The following is a 20,309-nucleotide window of genomic DNA, read 5'->3' on the forward strand; positions in this document are numbered from 1 at the left end:
TTCCTTTTATAAATGGCCAATACCATGGTGTGAGGAGAAGCCAGGTACCAGTCCAGACCAGCCCAGAGGAAAAAAGGGGGAACCTATCCCAGCCCAGGGGGCACCAAAGCGCGAAAGGTCCTAGTGCTGTAAAGCATATAGGATCCACTGGTTCTGGTAAGTGATTTCATCTACCCACAAATCACCGCAGATCGGATTGATGTCACCAAATTATATGGACACTCATGTTTGAGCACTTGTACCTTTGAAAACGCTGAACCATACAGTCACTAAGGACTTTTGACCTTTTTGAGCACTAAAGTCACTTTAATATCTATTGGACTCTTTATAAATGACCAGTCACGTTTTATTATTTATTTAACATTGTTTGTCACTATGATTGAATTATTTATTTAATTATTTGCTATTTATTATTCATACAGTCACTAATATAACCATTGGGGTATATATTTGATATCATTAACCATTATTCAGCAAGCGCTGTAGTTAGCTTTTTGTCCCAAGAGCTAATCCCTTTTATAATGATACCTATTTGCAAATTAGAGGTGTTGCCATGGGCGCTAAATTCCCGCCGAGTGTTGCGAACCTCTATATGGCTAGATGGGAGGATGAGTGGATGAGAGACCATCAAAACCCAGGCTTAATTGTTTACAGGCGTTATACTGATGATTTATTGCTTATAGCGAAAGGCAATGAGACAGATCTAGAGGATTTGTTACAGAGATTAAATGTTAATGACCAGAATATCCAATAAACATGAAATATTAGTAAGCAACAGATACAATTTTTGGATTTGGAGATTAATATTGCAGGTCAGAAAATATATACTAAGACCCACTTTAAGAGCACGGATAGAAATGCCTATATACCATTGAGTAGCTGCCATCACAGACCCTGGGTGTGTAATGTACCAAGGGGTCAATATACTAGGATGAGAAGGAATTGCACTGAAATTGAAGATTACGATAATCAATCAGAGCGATTAACATGTTTATGGGTAAAGGGTACCAAGAAAACTTTTTGCAGACAGAGAGGGATAGGATTAGGAATATGAAGAGGGAAGATCTTATGATAGAGAAGGTAAAAGAGGGCAGTAGAAGAAGGAGGTTTTAAAATTAGCCTTGATTACAATATACAATTTATAGCAGTGGAGAAGGTTGTAAACAAATGTTGGGAGGTATTGAAACAGGATAATATATTAGGACAGGTATTACCGGATAAACCTCAATTTGTGTACAAATGGGCCCCTAATCTACGGGATAGGATTGTGAAAAATGAAGTCGAACCCCCAAAAATGGATCATATGTTTACATGGAATATTAAGAGTTTTTCGCGCATGCGGACACTGCTATAGCTGCGTAAGAGAACCTAACAATATTAAAAAGAGAACTACATTTGAAAACCCCCTAACTGATAAAATACAGGAGAGTAAGGATTTTATATCGTGTGACACGAAAGGGGTAGTATACGCTATCAGATGCCCCTGTAATATGTTGTATATAGGGAGAACTAAATACAATTTAAAAGAAAGGGTGAGAGAACACGTGTGTAACATTACGGTGGGGTTTGACAAACATTACCTCTCAGTTGCAGGGGGTTACAGTTTTGGGGGATTGAGGCCTCCAAGAAGCATTGGAGGGGGGGGGTAACTTTGTACGAGGTAATCCTGGTGGATATAATTATTAGGTTCCTTAGCACCTGGCGGTTTAAATAAAGAATTTGACCTGGGGTGTTTCATATTAAGTATTAGAGAGTAGGGTATAGGTAGATAGGGACCTCTGAATTTTTATTTGATCCAATTGGTCTTAATGTATTTCTATATGTGAATATATTTATATCCGGATGTGTGCGCAATTATGCGCAAATATATATAGTTTTATATACACCCTGTGGTGGTTTATTGATAAATATTTAAGTATTGGAGAGGAGGATGTATTTATATAGGGATCTCTGTTAAATTTATTAAGTTAAATGTTTTATTAAAATAATGGTCCTAATGAAGAGAGTAATATATTTATTTGGATTTAGATGTATTTTATGGATATACATATGTATACCCAGTTTTATTCTTGATATATATGCATGTGCATAATTATTTAATTGTATCTTTTAAGGTAATTATTTGATCTTTCATATAACATGGCTCATGGTTTATGTCTCTCTAGATGGTTTATACTATGATTATTCATTCTAACCTTTATACAACTATGTCTATGATTTACTCATTTTAGATGTTTCAGTGAGTTGAATGTCAGAAACCAATAATTAAACATTGTTCAATTTGTGATGGCAATGTGGAACGCGAATATCAACCTCCTCTGTCCGGTAAGGAATAGAGTTATGTTTTGATTACTGGCATCGCACTACTTCCTGGTATTCTACTACTGGCATTACATCATGTCCTGGTATTGTAAAAAAGGCGTTGTTCTCGGCCCATCATTGATGTGATGTCTTTCCATATAAATTCATTCAGTCTCAGCCGTCTGAGAGAGGCGGATTATTTTCAGATCCCGCCGCCATCATAGATTATTCACTGTGGAATGCTTTTAAATTTTGGTGCACTTGGCACCTTGGATATGCGAGTACATCTATTGCTATTAAAAAATGTGATTTTAAAAAAGATATAAGCACTATTCGAGATCCTTCTTTTTTTATGGTACATAGTTTGATTGGTATAAGGAGAATCTATCCAGGTCAGAATCCCCATCTGGGGGGATCGATTGTTCATCTCTAACCCGAGAAGGGTGACCTGGCAGGGGTACATTGCGCATTGGACCGATCCTAATTGCTGGGTCACTGGAATTGAGGTGAAGATCCATCCACTGGAGGTCTAAGGTTGATGGTGTCGCACATTATGGAAGATTTGCTTTGACACATTTTTTTCACTTTGAAGTGGATTATTCATCAGATCACTGGGGTGATCGTTCACAGGACTATTGAACACTTTTTCAGAGTATATTGTTTACCGTATCATTTGGACTTTTATGTATTTTGACACTTTATGTATATATGATCACATTACATTTCTGGTCACCGATTTTGCACATTTTTTAAGCACCTAGAAATGTTTTAAGCACCTAGATTTTTTTATATTTTTATTACATGATTATTATAGGACTTTTTTGACTAGCACTTGATATTTATATGTGTCTATTTATCACATATACACTGAAGGCACTTTAAATTGCACGGCATTATTGATTTTGTTTTCAACATGCGTTCCAAACTTTATACCAAAAAACCTGCATAAGAATGGTCTAGGGACAATATCAATTTTCTGATTATTTGATACTGCAGGCCCTGACTCAGAAGAAGGGGTAAAACTAATTTCAGCAGCTTAGTTATAAAACAATTTAATGTGGACACTGATCCCCAGCAAATGTCTGGGTGGCTGCTAGACTTTCATGGTTCTGTCTTTGGCATGGCTCCTCCTGAGAGAATTTCAGTGCAAGAGATCAAGAGGAAGACACATATTTTGTTCCACTTCACTATGAGCACAGGTGGTATATAGAGATACAGGTTTACCTTGGCATGATCGCTCATCAGTCAGTAACTTGTAGCCCTTCTGGCAGCTGCACTCAAAGCTCCCAACAGTATTACGACAGAAATGGTCACAGCCACCGTTATTGACCAGGCATTCATCAATATCTGAAAGAAGGGGAAGATAAATTAGTGCTTTATGAATCATGTAGGTTCCCATTACCTTCCTTACTGCCCTTGTAATTACTGGTTTAACAATCTGAATCACTGACCGTAAAGTTGCATAGAAATCAGGGGTTCTGGCTTTACTCTGAATTGTTACAAATCAGAGGCTCCGCTAGGCAATTAGCATTTTCAGAAGGTGCTCAACAATGGTAGAATGCAATTTTCTCTCATTACAGGTTTCCTTTAAAGGCACAGTCCGCCTTTTGAAAAGAACAAATGCATCCACACAAAAAAAAAAAAAAAAAAAAAAAAAAACAAATTTCTTCATTTTTTGCATTCCGCAGAGTACTGCAACCACAATCTGGATAGGCTCCAGCAGACTCTTTCTCTCTTTCTCTGACCATTATGGGGCTGGGGGAACTAATCAATGGACTACGAGTGTTCACTACACTTGGGCTCCATAGAGATCGAGGAGTCTCTCTGCCAGGGTGGCAGTGGGTCTTTTAGTCTTTCAATCACAGATCTATGTGAATGGATCTGTAAATGGATAACAAAGGTGAAGAAAAAGTTAATAAAATGCAGTGGAGATAAGAACCCGATAATTCAGGTAAAAGTTTGAAGGTGTTTAAGTTGGGGGCTGGAGAATGTGACAATATTTCAGGTTACACCCTAAACACGAAACATGGTCACAAAGGTGAGCTTTAGCCATATATAAAGCGGAACCCCAGGCAAACCGCTAAATGCATAGATTACATAGACATAAGTCATCAGTTTTAACTGCTAAATTATTTATATTTCTGTCCATACTGTACTGAGAGTTACACAGTTCTGTAACACAGCACAGTCCTGCTTGGCAGAGAAGAAGTAACACTTACAAGTCTTGTCCCTCCTCCACTCTGTGACTGAAGAGCGATGGAGAAGAAGCCAAACGATGAGCTCATCTTTTTTTTCTCTCCTACCACATTACACCTGAGCACTGTCATAGTAGGTCTAATTCAGGCACTTGCACTGCTTGCACAAAAAACTAAATGTAATCATGAATTATGAATACAGTGCTAAATACTGCTAAATACAAGATTGATGCAGTATGCAATGATACCTTTTTATTGTACTAACCGAACACTTAAAAGACAAGCTTTCAAGAGTTTTCCTTTCTTCCTCAGCTATTGCTTCAGACCTGAGAAGATGAACTCTCAAACGCTTTTCTTTTTAGTTTAAAGCAATTTCAGCAAACAGTTTACGCAATAATAGCCCCTAGTATTGGTGCCAGTTTACGCAGTAATAACCCCTAATATTGGTGCCAGTTTACGCAGTAATAACCCCTAATATTGGTGCCAGTTTACGCAGTGATGGCTCCCAGTATTGGTGCCCGTTTATGCAGTAATAACCCCTAGTAATGGTGCCAGTTTATGCAGTAACAACCCCTAGTAATGGTGCCAGTTTATGCAGTAATAACCCCTAGTATTGGTGCCAGTGTACGCAGTAATAACCCAAAGAATTGGTGACAGTTTACATAGTAATAAAGCCTAGTATTGGTGCCAGCTTACGCAGTAATAAAGCCTAGTATCTTTGATGCCATGCTCCCAGCAACTTGGTAACCGCTGGCAGGCCACAATGAGTGGAGCAGGCAGATGACAGGTCCATGTCCACTCAGCAAATGCAGAGCAGACCTGGACATAGCCCGCTCTACTCTATGGGCCCTCCTTGCATGAAAGGGACCTAAGGCTGATATCACACGTGTGCACTGCGGTTTACCTGCACCTCAACTGACCTCAATCTTTACTTCTTCCTCGGGATACCTGCAGGTATCGCTGGCTGCTGCTGTCCCCCAGGCCAGTATGGCTGGTGGCTGCTGCAGGCTGTCCTCCAGGGCTGGTACTGCTGGCTAGTACTGCTGGCTGGTACTGTTGGTGGGTACTGCTGGCCGGTACTGCTAGTGGGTACTGTTAGCGGGCACTGCTGGCTCCTCAGTCCTGCATTTGGTATCACTCCGCCTGTGACAGGAGCCGGAACTATACAGGAAGCATCGGCTCTGCTTCCTCTAGTGCAGCTCCGTTTGCCACAACAATGCTCGGGGATGGCGGGTCGGTATTCCGCAATCTGGGCTTACCCACCCGCCATCCCAGAGCAGGAGGTGGGATCCTGTTGGGGCACAGCATAATGCTCGGGGGCTATGGCCCCCTCTGCCCCCCCCCTAGTGACGCCACTGCGTGTGATTCACACCGCACTGCTGTGCAGATCACATGCGATGTCTGAGTGATGCGATTTTAGCCATACAAACTGTATGGCTGAAATTGCATTGCACCAAAATGATGCAGGACCCTTTTTTGGGTCCGCACTGGAATCGGATCACATGGGTGTTCACACCTATGTAATTCAAATCCTGCATCATTTCACAGTTTGCACTGCAATCGACGAACCGATCTGGGGGTCTCATTAACTTTACACTGACACCCCCAGCGATTCGCAGATCTGCGATACAAGAACAGGCACTGAATTACAGGGTTTCCCTTATTACACCAGTGTGAACTGGGACTAAATGGCAAGGATATTATCAGCTATGCGGCCTTGTGTACTCTACCATCTTTTAAGCAGAACTAAACTACCCCGTTACATCCATGGGGGTGACTTCATTCCGCAGGAGTCGGTCATTCCGGCACAGCTGAATGCATGGTGAGCTGGGCATGTGCAGACTACATTCAGCAGAAAACTGCCAACAGGCAGGTAGAATGTGTTTTACGGCAGATAATAGAGACATAGCATGTCTTTTATGCAATAAAGAGCTGCCTGCTCAGTGTTCTGAAAGTTCGGTTTAGTTCCAATTTAAGATGCAAAATGAAAACCTTTGGCCACCAACCTGTCCCGTGATGTAGTTCGATGGTAAATTATTTAGTCTGCTAGAGCGTTCCTTTAAGTCTGTCCTATTGCATGAACAAGGCCTTAGCGTTAATGTACAGGAAAGAACATTGCACTTCAAGCAAATATCCAACCTATTGTTTTCTTTTGCTCTAATTCCCACAGAGAGATTTTGAAGAGTGGTCTACTATTTACAATAAAAACAGCATATTTTTTCCCTGCCAACTGATGTGTAATATCTCAAATTAAAGCCAGCTGAGTGATCTTGTGCTTGGTGAGAGAACGCTACAGCTGGCAGATAAAGTCTTCTGGTTTTTTCATTCATAATGAGAGTAAAGCCCAGGAAAATCATTTAACACTGCCTCAGGGGGTTATGGAACTAAAAGTCCCAGCAGGTTTCCTATATTAGATTACCAGAACTTTAGGGCATGCTGGGACTTGTGGAACAAGAGCAGCAATATGACTGTTGTGTACAGTTCTAAACTTTGACACATAAGATCTATAAATATACAGTACCTTGCAAAAGTATTCACCCCTTGACATTGTACCTATTTTGTTACATTACAGCCTTAAGTTCAATGTTTTGTTAATCTGAATTTTATGTGATGGATCAGGACACAATAGTCTAAGTTGGTGAAGTGAAATGAGAAAAATATATGCATAAAACTATTTTTTAGAAATAGAAAACTGAAAATTGTCATGTGCGTATGTATTCACCCCCTTTGTTATGAAGCCTATAAAAAGCTCTGGTGCAACCAATTACCTTCAGAAGTCACATAATTAGTGAAATGATGTCCACCTGTGTGCAAGCTAAGTGTCACATGAACTGTGATTACATATACACACCTTTTTTGAAAGGCCCCAGAGGCTGCAACACCTAAGCAAGAGGCACCTCTAACCAAACACTGCCATGAAGACCAAGGAACTCTCCAAACAAGTAAGGGACAATGTTGTTGAGAAAAACAAGTCAGGGTTAGGTTATAAAAAAAATATTCAAATCTTTGATGATCCCCAGAAGCACCATCAAATCTATCATAACCAAATGGAAAGAACATGGCACAACAGCAAACCTGCCAAGAGACGGCCGCCCACCAAAACTCATGGACCGGGCAAGGAGGGCATTAATCAGAGAGGCAGCACAGAGACCAAGGCCTCTTTCACACGGCCACTCCGTTTTTTTTGTCCGCTGCGGCACTTTTTTTTTTTTACGGACACGGATGACACTTGTGTCATCCGGTCCGTATGTCCGCATATCATCCCCTCCATTTGCGGATGATATATGGACATAATGTTAGTCTATGGGGATTGCGGATGTCAGCGGATGACACCGCTGACATCCGATTTTGCATCAGTTCCGTTTTTTTAACGGAGGAAAAATTGGATTTTTGACTTACCGTAAAGTCCTTTTCTCTTAAGCTCATTGACAGACGCAGACTTCTTGATTAATATCAGTAGGGATATACTGCCCTCTACAGGAGTAGGACACTAGGCAGGAAAAAAGTTCTGGCCACACCTTATGGGCAGTCCCAGGGGGTATATCCTCTCTCTCCCTGCTACAGGATGTCAGTTATGTAACAAAGCAGTGTCAGAGAATTCAACCCAAACCAACTCAAAAATAGAGGGGCAGGTCCTGCGTCTGTCAATGAGCGACAGAGAAAATTGGATTTTTGACTTACCGTAAAATCCTTTTCTCTTAAGCTCATTGACAGACGCAGACTTCTTGATTAATATCAGTAGGGACGTCCCAAAGCAGTGCCACAAATGAGGGGTGGGATAACCGAAATAAAAATCCAATCCAGAAGGCCCAACCGGAGCCAACCAGAAGCATCAAGGACTTATCGAACAAAAGGATGAGACCCAACTGAAAAAAACAAAATATCCCCGAGGTAGACCAACGGTCCCCTCAAACAGCGGCCTGCAGAACCTTGCGGCCAAAAGAGGCATCCGCCGATGCCAGCACATCAACTTTATAAAATTTTGTAAAGGTATGAACCGACGACCAGGCAGCCGCCTTGCAAACCTGAAGCACCGACAGGCGGAAGGCCCAGGAAGCACTAAGAGCCCGAGTAGAGTGTGCCTTAACAGGGAACGGAGGAACCCGACCCTTAATAGAATAAGCCTGCACCACCGTCTGTCTGATCCATCTGGAGATAGTCGCGGCAGATGCAGGCAACCCCTTTCTAGGGCCATCCGTGATCACAAAAAGTTAATCAGCCTTACGAAAAGAGTCAGTAGTAGCCAAGTACACCCTGATCGCCCGAACCACATCCAAGGAGTGTAACGCAAACTCCCGAGGATGACTGGGCTTAGGACACAGGGAAGGTAACACAATATCCTCATTCAAATGAAACTCTGAAACCACCTTAGGAAGGAAGGATGGATTCGGAGGAAGAACCACCTTATCCCTATGAACCACCAGATATGGGGAACGACAGGACAATGCGGCCAATTCCGAAACCCTGCGTGCAGAAGTGCTAGCCACCAAAAAGGCCACCTTCTGGGATAAGCTAAGCAAAGGAATCTCCCTAATATTTTCAAAGGGAGGTTTCTAGAGAACCAACAATACCAAATTAAGATCCCAGGGCTGCAAGGGCGCGCGCACCGGAGGAGCCAGGTGCCGCACCCCCTGGATGAAACTCCGCACCAAGGAATGAGTAGCCAGTGGCCTCTGGAAGAAGATTGCCAATGCTGAGACCTGACCCTTGATAGTGCTCAAGGCCAGTTTCTGCTCAACCCCCCGTTGCAGAAAAGCCAATATCCGAGCCACCGAGTAAGAACGTGGAGGAAATCCAAGGGATTCACACCACGCGATATAAGACTTCCATGTGCGATGATAGACCTTTCTGGAAGTCGCTTTCCTCGCTTTAATCAGAGTAGGGATAACTGAAACAGACAAACCCCTGTCCTTCAGCACCTGGCTCTCAACAGCCAAGCCGTCAAAGCCAGCGATCGTAAAGCAGGATGGACGATCGGTCCCTGAGACGGCAGATCCTCCCTGAGAGGAAGTCGCCAAGGAGCGTCTGCGACCAGCCTGACCACGACGGCATATCAGGCCCGATGAGGCCAATCCGGAGTCACAAGGATGACTGGAATTCCCTCCGCCTCTATCCTGTGAAGAAGTTTTGGTGACAACTTGAGCGGAGGAAAGGCATACAGCAGCTAGTACTGCCCCCACAGAGTATTCAGTGCGTCTGCGGCGTCCGCCAGCGGATCGCGGGCGCGGGCTACAACCCTCTGCACCTTTCTGTTGCGCCGAGATGCCAACAGATCCACGTCCGGGGTGCCCCAATGAAGGCACAACTGGTGAAACACCTCTGTCTGAAGAGGCCATTCCCCTTGATCCAGGGTCTGACGGCTGAGAAAGTCCGCCTGTCAATTTTCCACACCCAGAACGTAAACTGCAGAAAGAGCCGGAACAAACTGTTCCGCCCAAAACCTGCCGGCCACTTCCACGGCCGCCAGAACACTCTTGGTGTCCCCTTGATGATTGACATAGGCCACGGCCGTGGCATTGTCCGACGGAATCCGAACCGAGCAGCCCTGAAGATGCTCGGTCCGGTGAGCCAGGCAAAAGATGATCGCTTTCAGTTCCAACACATTTATCGATAACCTGGATACTTTCGGAAAAAACTGAGCATCGGAGACCGAGGCCCCCAAACCAGAAACTACCTGGTCCGCTCGCTCAGCCGGATCCGATTGTCCAGGGAATCGGAATTCCAGTTCCATTTGAGAAGGATCTCCTTTTGGAGAGTCCGCGTATGACACTGAGCCTGCGGAGACTCCGCACAGAAGAGAAGGTCATCCAGGTAGCCCAGGACCGATATGCCCTGCTGCCGCAACAACGCCAGGACTGGGGCCCAAACTTTTGTGAAGACCCAGAAAGCAGAGGCGAGACCAAAGGGTAACGCCACAAACTGATAATGGTCCGCTCCCACCGCAAAGCGCAGATACCGCTGGTGTCCTGCGTAAATGGGAACGTGAAGATAGGCACCCTCTATGGGCGCCCTTTGCATCCAGTGCTCCACTGCCCCCAACAGAACCATTAGGTGATTCGGGGACAGTGGCATATTGGAAGGGAAGAACCGCACCGGTAGAAGCGATCAGGAGGGGCAGAGACAAGACCAGTCGCCTTTCAGAGAGAGAGAACCCCAGTGGCCGGTCATTATATTGGATTAGTGCACAGATCTGGAAGGAATACACAAAACAAGTAAGAATAAACATGCATCTTGTATTTTGACCAGTCTTTTTCAACCAGGGTGCCTTGGGGTTTCTTAAGGGGTGCCTTGGCAAAATGGTTAACAATTGATCTAACAGTTGTATACAGATCAGCAGGTGGATGAAGCTTGTCTTAGTTACACAATGCCATGGGTTTTTTTTTTTATGCACCATTATGGCTTTCTAGACACTGGCATCCTAACAACCAAAGATATCAGTTGATAAGGAGGATGTCTGTTGCCCCCACAGCATCTTTGTTTGACCCGCCTCTGCCCCTTTCCCTCAGCACTGGGTTCACATTAGCTGACTGATGGAGTAAAATTAGGGGGAAGAGAAACATATACTAGTCAGTACCAGTGTGCATAAGTGTATTTGTTTTGGAAGAATAAATCACCTCTAACATTGGGTGTCCTACGTGTGGATCTGCTGCATTGTGTAAAATTGTTAGAATTGTTTTTTTACATTTTAGAATGGGTTGCCTCGAGACTGTCAATAATTTTAAAGGGTGCCTTAAAATTGACTATAATTTTAAAGGGTGCCTTGACTGAAAAAAGGTTGAGAAACACTGATTTAGACAATATTTGCTTATCCGGCTTTCACAGAGATTCTGACTCCCACTCACTTTATCAAAGATGGAGAAAAAAGTTTGGTCTGACATTTGACATTAAAGTGATTACAATTCTCCAGTAAGCAAATGAAGTTCCATGAAGCTAAAGCAAGAATACGACTTTAAGCACCCATTTGTTGTAATCTACACCAAGTTGTCAATCTACAGTATGTCTCTCAGTACAAACTATTTTGAAACGAAGGAAGTAACTGAAGAGTGGGAAAGTTAGTACTCCTGTTAAGTTTTATTGCCACCTGTGTCCCTAATTGGGAGATTTTTCCCTGCTTCATGTAAAGAGAGGAAGAATTTGGATATCTCTTCAAAGGTGTCAGACAAAATAAGTTATAGAACGTCGTGAAAAGCTTAAAGTGGAAATCCAGCATTCCATTCAGTCCCTTGCACAGTTATACAGGCTCCTCTCCTGTACTGAAATTCCTTACTAGGATTTCACAGCACACTGTGAGCTTCTCACAATGTGCATAAGCAACTTCACTAGGTCAGATAGAGCCTGTCCCATAGGAATAATTTAAAGAGTAACTCCACTTTTGTTGAGAAAAAAAACATTCCCCTCTGGATGATCTATGCACATTACAAGGATATAACCAAACATTGTTGCAGATTCCTACCTTTTGCTATTCTGACGAAATCCCTTTGTGTTTAAGTCCATGTGCTCAGAAAATCTGATGGGAGTGGTTTCATAATTATCAACCAGTTGCTGCACCTACGGGGCATTATTAAGGGAAATTGCAGGATCTGCATCTCTTTAGATGTGATTTCCTATTGGGAATGTTATTTTTTTTTGCAGGGGATGCCTGATCTGACTTGTATCTTAGTGCAGACATGGAAAAATCAGTGAGCCAATCACAGAAGCAGGAAAGTATGTTTCTGGGCAGCGTTCTGTACACCTCCAGGTAGCCATATTGAATTGCACTTTACATAAAATTATAGAGCTACAGATTGAAAAGGAAAAGTCATTTTTTAATAATATTCAATTACTATACGACTTGTGTCACAATTTTATATTCTTTATTTTTATTTTCCTATTTTTTTCCCCACAAAAGTAAAGTTAAACTTAGTTGAACTTCTGACAATGTTTTTATGGCTGTGTATACCTTTCTGTCCCACTGACACACAGCCCACTTCTTGCGTTCAAGTCACAATGCTAGGAGAGAAGAAAACATCCCTAATAGGTTCAAAGACAGAAATAAAAGCCTGACCTTTTAAAGTAATCTCCTGCACAGTCATACGTTAGAATGTACGTCTAGGCATTACCCAAATTTAAATCAAACCTCCATCTCCCCATCTCGATCATGTCCCAACCTCCTGAAATAGCTTTTATTATTCCCTTTGTCATCATCACCAGGTTCCAAATTTATTCCAGGAGCAACTGCTTGGGGGGGGGGGGGGGGATCATTTTTTTTGCTGTAGGCAAGCTCCTAGATCTCCCAAAAGGCCTTTCCCTACACACAATGTCTAGAAAGGCTCTTGAGAGTCAAAGCAGCACTTTTATTTTCCTGGTAAAGAAATCCATGTCTACATATGGAGAGGGACAGAAAGAGGCGGAGATAGGCAAAGTTCTGTAATTCAGCAGGCAGGGATGACAACACTTGTTTGAATTTTAGTGCAGCAAAATCACTGTGTTGACAGCTTGTACAGGAAGTTAAAAGCACATTGGATTTAATCTGCGTTTTTGTACTTTTTGGAATTTTTAAAGGGATAAAACATGGGGATATATATATATTTAATATGATTTTTTTTATTATTAATATTTTGTCATTACAAACTCTTTTAGACTGAATATTCACATTCCTGTATAAGCCTAATCTTGACTCCTTACTAATGTAAATAAACTTAAGGCTTACTCCCCTCTTCGCTCGCAGCCTTCTGGGAAACATCACAGGTCCCAGAAGACTGCAGGACCATTCACAAAGCACAGCAAAAGCAATTAGCAGTGGGAAGCTTTTACCTTAGTTAGGATGCCGGCGCTAGGGACCCAAAGCTCAGTGAAGACTGACTTGGGTGGGGATGGCAATGTTCCCTGGACAGGTAAGTTGTCTTCATATTATTTTTTCACAATAGAAGTTATCTTTATATTAAAGTATAAATAAAGGCAGAACTTTTTTTTTAGTTTTGGATAGAGTGGAGATGGGAGTTTTTTTTGCTGTTTGTGCCCCTGTTAAGAAGATTCACCCTCTCTACTTGTCCTGTTTAATGGTATAATTAAAAGAGGAAATAAAAGTAAAAGAAAATCCCAAATTTTGGGTTGTCTCCAGAAAAAGTAATAAAGGGGAAATCTTCCAACGTGGACACAAGTTCTAGTGACCTGGGGGTCCCAAAAAAAATCCCTTAATTTGCAGGGATTTCCTCTCACTTCCTGTTTGGCAACAGGACAGGAAGTGAAGGGAAATCTCCCCAATGGGACACAGATGGCAAAAAAAAAAAAAAAAATCTGACACTGGTTATAGCCCTTCCTTGTGCTATAAAAAAAGTGTGCCTATAGTTCTAATTTAAAAGTCAGCAGTTATAGTATTTTAGCTGCTGACTTGTTTTTTGGGGGGAGACTGAAGTTCCTCTTTAAAGCTGGCCATACACTGAGTAAATTGTGGACAAAATTGGCTGAAATTTGCTCAGTGGGTAGCCCTGTCCGCAGTACTCCAACCAACATCCTTCTAATGAAAAATCAAAGGAACCAGGTGAAAAATTGTCAACCAAGCAACACCTGCATCCAACACAGCCACTGTTTAGGTATACAATACAATAGCTAACAGGTGAGATCTGTCCATCTACACTGTTTAGCGTGGATCTAACATTCCAATAGGTATGATTCAAACCTGAATCCTACGGGAACGTGGTCCACTTTCCTCTGCAATTTCTGTGTGATTCTATGCAGTGTGATTTTCAGCCTGTGCAATGTTACTGCAGTACTATGCGATCCAATGCAGACAAATGCAATTTGTTTGCGATCTGCATTTGGGGTATCATTCGGGAAGACATTGACACCTGCAGCAGATTGCACCTTTGTGTGTTTTGAATGCAGTGTAGGTTTTCCTGCATTGTACTCTGGTGTGATCAAGCCCTAAGTGTTCTTTTGTTCAACCCGTAGGCTGAATTCAAGAAATGTATTTGGGTATGGCTAGCGTTTGAAATCTTTTCCCAAATTAATTTTTACACAAAAGTTTGGGTGCATACATTTTTATTAGTGGAAGAAGGTATTTAGAGGTGCTGAAAAGAACTTGATTTGGTAGTAAGTACCATAGATGCCTGTGGATTTGGTCGAGTTTAAAATGTACCTTGTATTGAGTGGTCCAGTGTTTGAAGCGGAACCCCATGGATTCTCTAGGAACTAATATTATGAAAGTCAAAGCTGACTCCCATTGGTTCAGCCAAAAAATATCTGCCTATCCTGTTAAAGATGACAGGTTCTCTTTAACCACTTGCCACCAAATCATGTACCTGTACGTCATTGGCTTCAAGTGGTTGTACCAGATTGATACCTGCTGCTGCAGGCATCACCCTGGCACCGTTTTTTTTGGAGCTGACGGTCAGCTCTCTAGTAACAACCGATGCGGCTAACTGCTTTTCTGTTATTACAAGCAGCCGGAGGGGACGTCCCCCCTCCTTCCGCGGCTCTCCTGTCCCTACCGGAAGACCTGAGCGAGCAGCCGGCATGCCCGCTGGCTGGCTGAAGACCCGAACTAAGGCAGAATCCGCTTTGATTGGGTCTTAGATGAAGTAACCCGAAAGTGACGTCATGACATCGTTTCCGGTTTACTCGGGAGCCAACGGCTCCAGTTTTCAAAAATTGAAAGGATTCAAAAACATCAATCTTGGCATCAGGGTCAGTGCGCAAAAAAAATAAAAATAAAGCGCCCCATCCCTCCATACTCGTGCACAGAAGCAACCGAATACGTAAGTTGCACTCGCAAATGTAAACAACAGCGTTCAAATCACACGTGAGGTATCACTGAGATTGTTAGAGAAAGAGCAATAATTCTAGCACAAGACCTCCTCTTAAACTCTAAACAAGTAAACGTTAAAACATTTTAAAGCGTTGCCTATGGAGATTTTGAAGTACAGTGGTTTGTTGTCATTCCACGAGTGTGCGCAATTTTAAAGCTTGACATGTTCGGTATCTATTTACTCAGCGTAACATCTTTCACAATATACAAACAAATTGGGCTAACTTTACCATTTTTTTTTTTAAAATTCATTAAAAGTGTAATTTTTCCCCAAAAAATTGCGTTTGAAATAACTCAAATATAGTTTAACATAAAATTTTTCAACCACTACTAATTTGTCAGAAAAACAAATGTCAGAAAAATGCCTGGTCTTCAAGTGGTTAAATGCGTTCAGTGAGGCTGGATACACACTATACAATCATCTTTAGATTTTTTCCTTACAACTTACCAAAACCATTCAATATGAGGTCAAAACCTAAACACTTTCAATTTGTATGCAAGCAGGCAGGCCCTTGCACTACATAGTTGACAGTAAATCTAAAGGAAATCAAACAAAAGTTGTATAGTGTGTATCCAGCCTAAATCTCAAAGCACAAAAGAAACCTACTGATAATCATTCTTTGATTGCCACTTAGTGTATCACAAAATTAGAAAAAAGCTTAAGTCAGCTGTTCTTGGGCTCGTTACTTTGTAGTAAAGTAAGGACAAGGACAGTTGTAGGTGTCCTTGCAACTCTAAACAGGAATTTCACAACTGTATCTTGACAAGTTCCCTTTAAAGATCCCCTGGACTCTAAGGGCTATTTTTTTTCCATCTGCAAATTGCTTTGGGTTTGAGTTTAATCTTCATTTTCCTCTCACTTCACAGCACTAATTTATAGGACTTGGGAGTCCCAGAGCTTTTTCCACAGCCAATGATCTCATTTTAATATCAGATTTTAATATCAGATTTTAATATCAGCAACTTGGCTCTTATCTAACACATGGTGAAAAACATTTTAGTCAGCTACAAGTAAGCAAAAGGAGCTGCATTGTAAGGGATAGGATTGGTGTGTCTGACAGTACGGTCTTGAGACAACTGAGCTTGGTTTATCACATCATATAGCAATTGCAACCCTGTATACAGTATCTCACAAAAATGAGTACACCCCTCACATTTTTGTAAATATTTAATTATATCTTTTCATGTGACAACACTGAAGAAATCAAACTTTGCTATAATGTAAAGTAGTGAGTGTACAACATAAAATAACAGTCTAAATTTGCTGTCCCCTCAAAATACCTCAACACACAGCCATTAATGTTTAAACCACTGGCAACAAAAGTGAGTACACCCCTAAGTGAAAATGTCCAAGTTGTGCCCAATTAGCCATTTTCCCTCCCCGGTGTAATGTGACTTGTTAGTGTTACAAGGTCTCAAGTGTGTTAAATTTGGTGTTGCTCTCACTCTCTCATACTGGTCACTGGAAGTTCAACATGGCACCTCATGGCAAAAAACTCTGAGGATCTGGAAAAAAAAGAATTGTTGCTCTACATAAAGATGGCCTAGGCTATAAGAAGATTGCCAAGACCCTGAAACTGAGCTGCAGCACGGTAGCCAAGACCATACAGCAGTTTACCAGGACAGGTTCCACTCAGAACAGGCCTCGCCATGATCGACCAAAGGAGTTGCATGCACATGCTCAGCATCATATCCAGAGGTTCTCTTTGGGAAAAAGACATATGAGTTCTGCCAGCATTGCTGCAGAGGTTGAAGGAGTGGGGGGACAGCCTGTCAGTGCTCAGACCATACATCGCACACTGCATCAGATTGGTCTGCATGGCTGTCGTCCCAGAAGGAAGCCTCTTCTAAAGATGATACACAAGTCTGCAAACAGTTTGCTGAACACAAGCAGACTAAGGATATGGATAACTGGAACCATGTCCTATGGTCTGATGAGACCAAGAAACTTATTTGGTTCAGATGGTACCAAGCATGTATGGCGGCAACCAGATGAGGAGTACAAAGACAAGTGGGTCTTGCCTACAGTCAAGCATGGCGGTGGGAGTGTCATAGTCTGGGGCTGCTGGCTCTGGGGAGCTACAGTTCTTTGAGGGAACCATGCATGCCAACATGTACTGAGACATAATATAGCATAGCATGACCCCCTCTCTTTGGAGACTGGGCCACAGAGCAGTATAACAAAAAAACTACCCCAAACACCTCCAAGACGACCACTGCCTTGCTAAAGAAGCTGAGGGTAAAGGTGATGGACTGGCCAAGCATGTCTTCAAACCTAAACCCTATTGACACTTTGGTCCCAATTTGGACATTGTCACTTAGGGGTGTATTCGCTTTTGTTGCCAGTGGTTTAGACAATAATGGCTGCATGTTGAGTTATTTTGAGGGGACAGCAAATTTATACTTTTATACAAGCTGTACATGCACTACTTTACATTGTAGCAAAGTGTTATCTCTTCAGTGTTGTCACATGAAAAGATATAATAAAAGATTTGCAAAAATGTGAGGGGTGTATTCGCTTTTGTGAGATACTGTAGGTGGGTGAATTGCAGACATAGACAGCAATAAAAACTTGATCAAATATCTAGCCATTTCCCAAAAAAACGTAAAATAATAAATAAATAACAAGGGTTTTGCCTTTTGCGCACAGTTTTTTATTTTATAGTTGTTCAATACTTTAAGACAGGGAAAAAAACATTTCAATCTGACAAAGATCTGGAAATTTAGACACACCAGGCAATTATACTTCACATGGGCTATATGATAATCATCACATTTTCCTGAAGGCAACCTTGTATTTTACTGCTAAATAGAATGTTTAAAATTGCTATTTTTGAAAGTTGATTGGCTAATATTAAAAACCTTTTTATAACAAACAGATCTATAATATCCAAAATTCACAAACACTGGTTTCTATGAACAAATAAGTTACAATAAAAACAAAGATGGTGGTCAAAAAATAAACAACTGTTCTTTCACTGTTGCATCTTTTCTAGCTGGGAATGTGAGTTGTACAATCCTGCACTACAACAGGGGTAAGGGGGGCTTATTTTGTGTTATTGAGGTTTTTGTAAATGAATTACATAAGAGGAGTCCACCCAAATCTGATACTTGAGTTTTTAGTAGACACTGGGAAGGTAAACCACCTGAAGTTTCATATATTTGCTGAGGACTATTGGTGAGACATCTGCACTAAGTTCTTGGGATTGTACACCTTCCGTGCTTCATTATGAGGGTCTCCCACCAGCTCTGTAAAGCCACATGGATGTTAAATTGGAAGCAGCGGCAGTGTCTGTGCAGCCAATCTGTTCCAATAGAAAATAATTGGACTTTTTGCAAGCGGATGCACAGAACACGACCCTTCGCATGGATGTACGCTTAAGTACACCCATTTGAATCATATATACTATATGTGTAGTAAAATTCAAAGGGGAGCAAACAACCTACAAAGTTCAGTCACTCATAGCATCAATGTCTTTGCAAGATGAGACCTAGTGTTATGAAGTACTGTTCCCTGATCTTTTCCTCAATATTTATATAATCCTAGTCACTGGGGGCTAGCATTTTGCTTTTTAATAATTTTATTATTTTTACCTCATAATTTCTGAAAAGTTAACTAATAATATGAAGTCTATGCACACAGCACGTTGATTGTTATAAACACGTCAGTGCTAGCACACGTATGTTATATTTCTCCCGTGCCCCAGCAGAGCCCTTCCTGGTAACCATGGCAGTGAGACAGCAGGCTCAAGACATGTTTTCCTAGCATAAGCCCTGGATATCACCCCTCTAGTCAAACAATGAGCCAGAAGATTAACAAGGATTTCACAGCGAGGAAAAGGGGACTCTTCCAAGTAATAAAAGCAATGTGCTTTCTTCTGCTTCATCAGCTAGGTATTATGAAATCTATCCATGCACGGGGTCAAATACATAGAAAGACGATTAGAGTCCGCAAGGCTCTGGACGCCTCTGTCATTGGTCATTGCAGCTACTGCTGTCACTGCTGTGCGGCTGTGGTTCAGGGCTCAGGTTCATCTTTGGAACATTTCCGAATCGTCTCATATTTGCCGCTGCATTCTGCATTTTCTCCGCTATACTGAGCCTGTGGCCTTGGCAGGACAAAGCAATGGATTTACCTGAATAATGCCAGCCCAAGCCCTGCTTCTTGTCCACCCACCACAGTCTTGTGTAAGCTCCAATTAAGCCTATTCAGAGCCCAAGGCCAATATACAAGACTGGATTCTTTCTTGTTCAGCCCCAAAAATCTAATCCATTCCCTCATCCACAGTGACAGCATAGATCAGACTTTTTCATCCTTTTCAGCACAGAGGAACCCTTGAATTAACTTTCTGGTCTCAGGGAACCCTTGCTAAAATTACTATAACCAAAAGTCATGATACATTAGTGTGATGATCAGTGGGAAGAATGCTCCTTACACTTATGGTCATTGGAAAGAATTGCCACCCTTACAGATCGCTAAAAAGAGACTTGGTGTCAGTGGGGACTTATCTGAGAGGCACAAATTGCTCATTGCTCAACAACCCCTAGCAACTTTTGGAGAAACCCTGGTTGAGAAATCCTGATGTTAAAGGAGAAATCACCACTGCTGGCTATTGTATTTAAAATGGCTGTAAGTCCCCATTCACACTAGCGCGACTTGTCAGGCGACTTGGTCACCTGACAAGTCGCGGTGGGTCGCCTGCCATTGATTAGCACAGGACCGGTTCTAATAAGAGTGACACAAGCTGCTCCGACTTAGAAAAAGGGTCCTGTACTACTTTGGGGTGACCTGGAGGCGACTTGCATAGACTTCAATGATATGAAGTCCGTGCACCGCGACTTCACAGGTCGCCCCGGCAAGTCATGTCGCCCCTGTGTGAATGGGCTCTAAAGGCTTTTTTTTTTTAATTATTGTATTTTTTAGTAAATTTTGTAAATAATGGTATACTTACCTGCTCTGTGCAATGGTTTTGGCCCTGAACCTCCTCTTATGGGGTCCCCTGATGATGTGCTAGGCTTCTCCTCTT

At 42.1% G+C, this 20,309-nt stretch overlaps 1 protein-coding gene across 1 annotated transcript in view; it reads right to left on the minus strand.

The window, feature by feature from the left end:
• The window catches only part of SCUBE1 (signal peptide, CUB domain and EGF like domain containing 1), a 587,141-nt gene that overhangs the window by 131,278 nt on the left and 435,554 nt on the right, over positions 1–20,309 (minus strand). The window contains exon 9 of the mRNA XM_082255396.1: positions 3,526–3,648. Within this exon, the coding sequence (XP_082111522.1) occupies positions 3,526–3,648 (123 nt within the window). The remainder of the gene's footprint in view (positions 1–3,525; positions 3,649–20,309) is intronic.

Source organism: Pelophylax lessonae (genome assembly GCF_965119305.1).
Source record: "Pelophylax lessonae genome assembly, chromosome: 4".
Taxonomy (NCBI): Eukaryota; Metazoa; Chordata; class Amphibia; order Anura; family Ranidae; genus Pelophylax; species Pelophylax lessonae.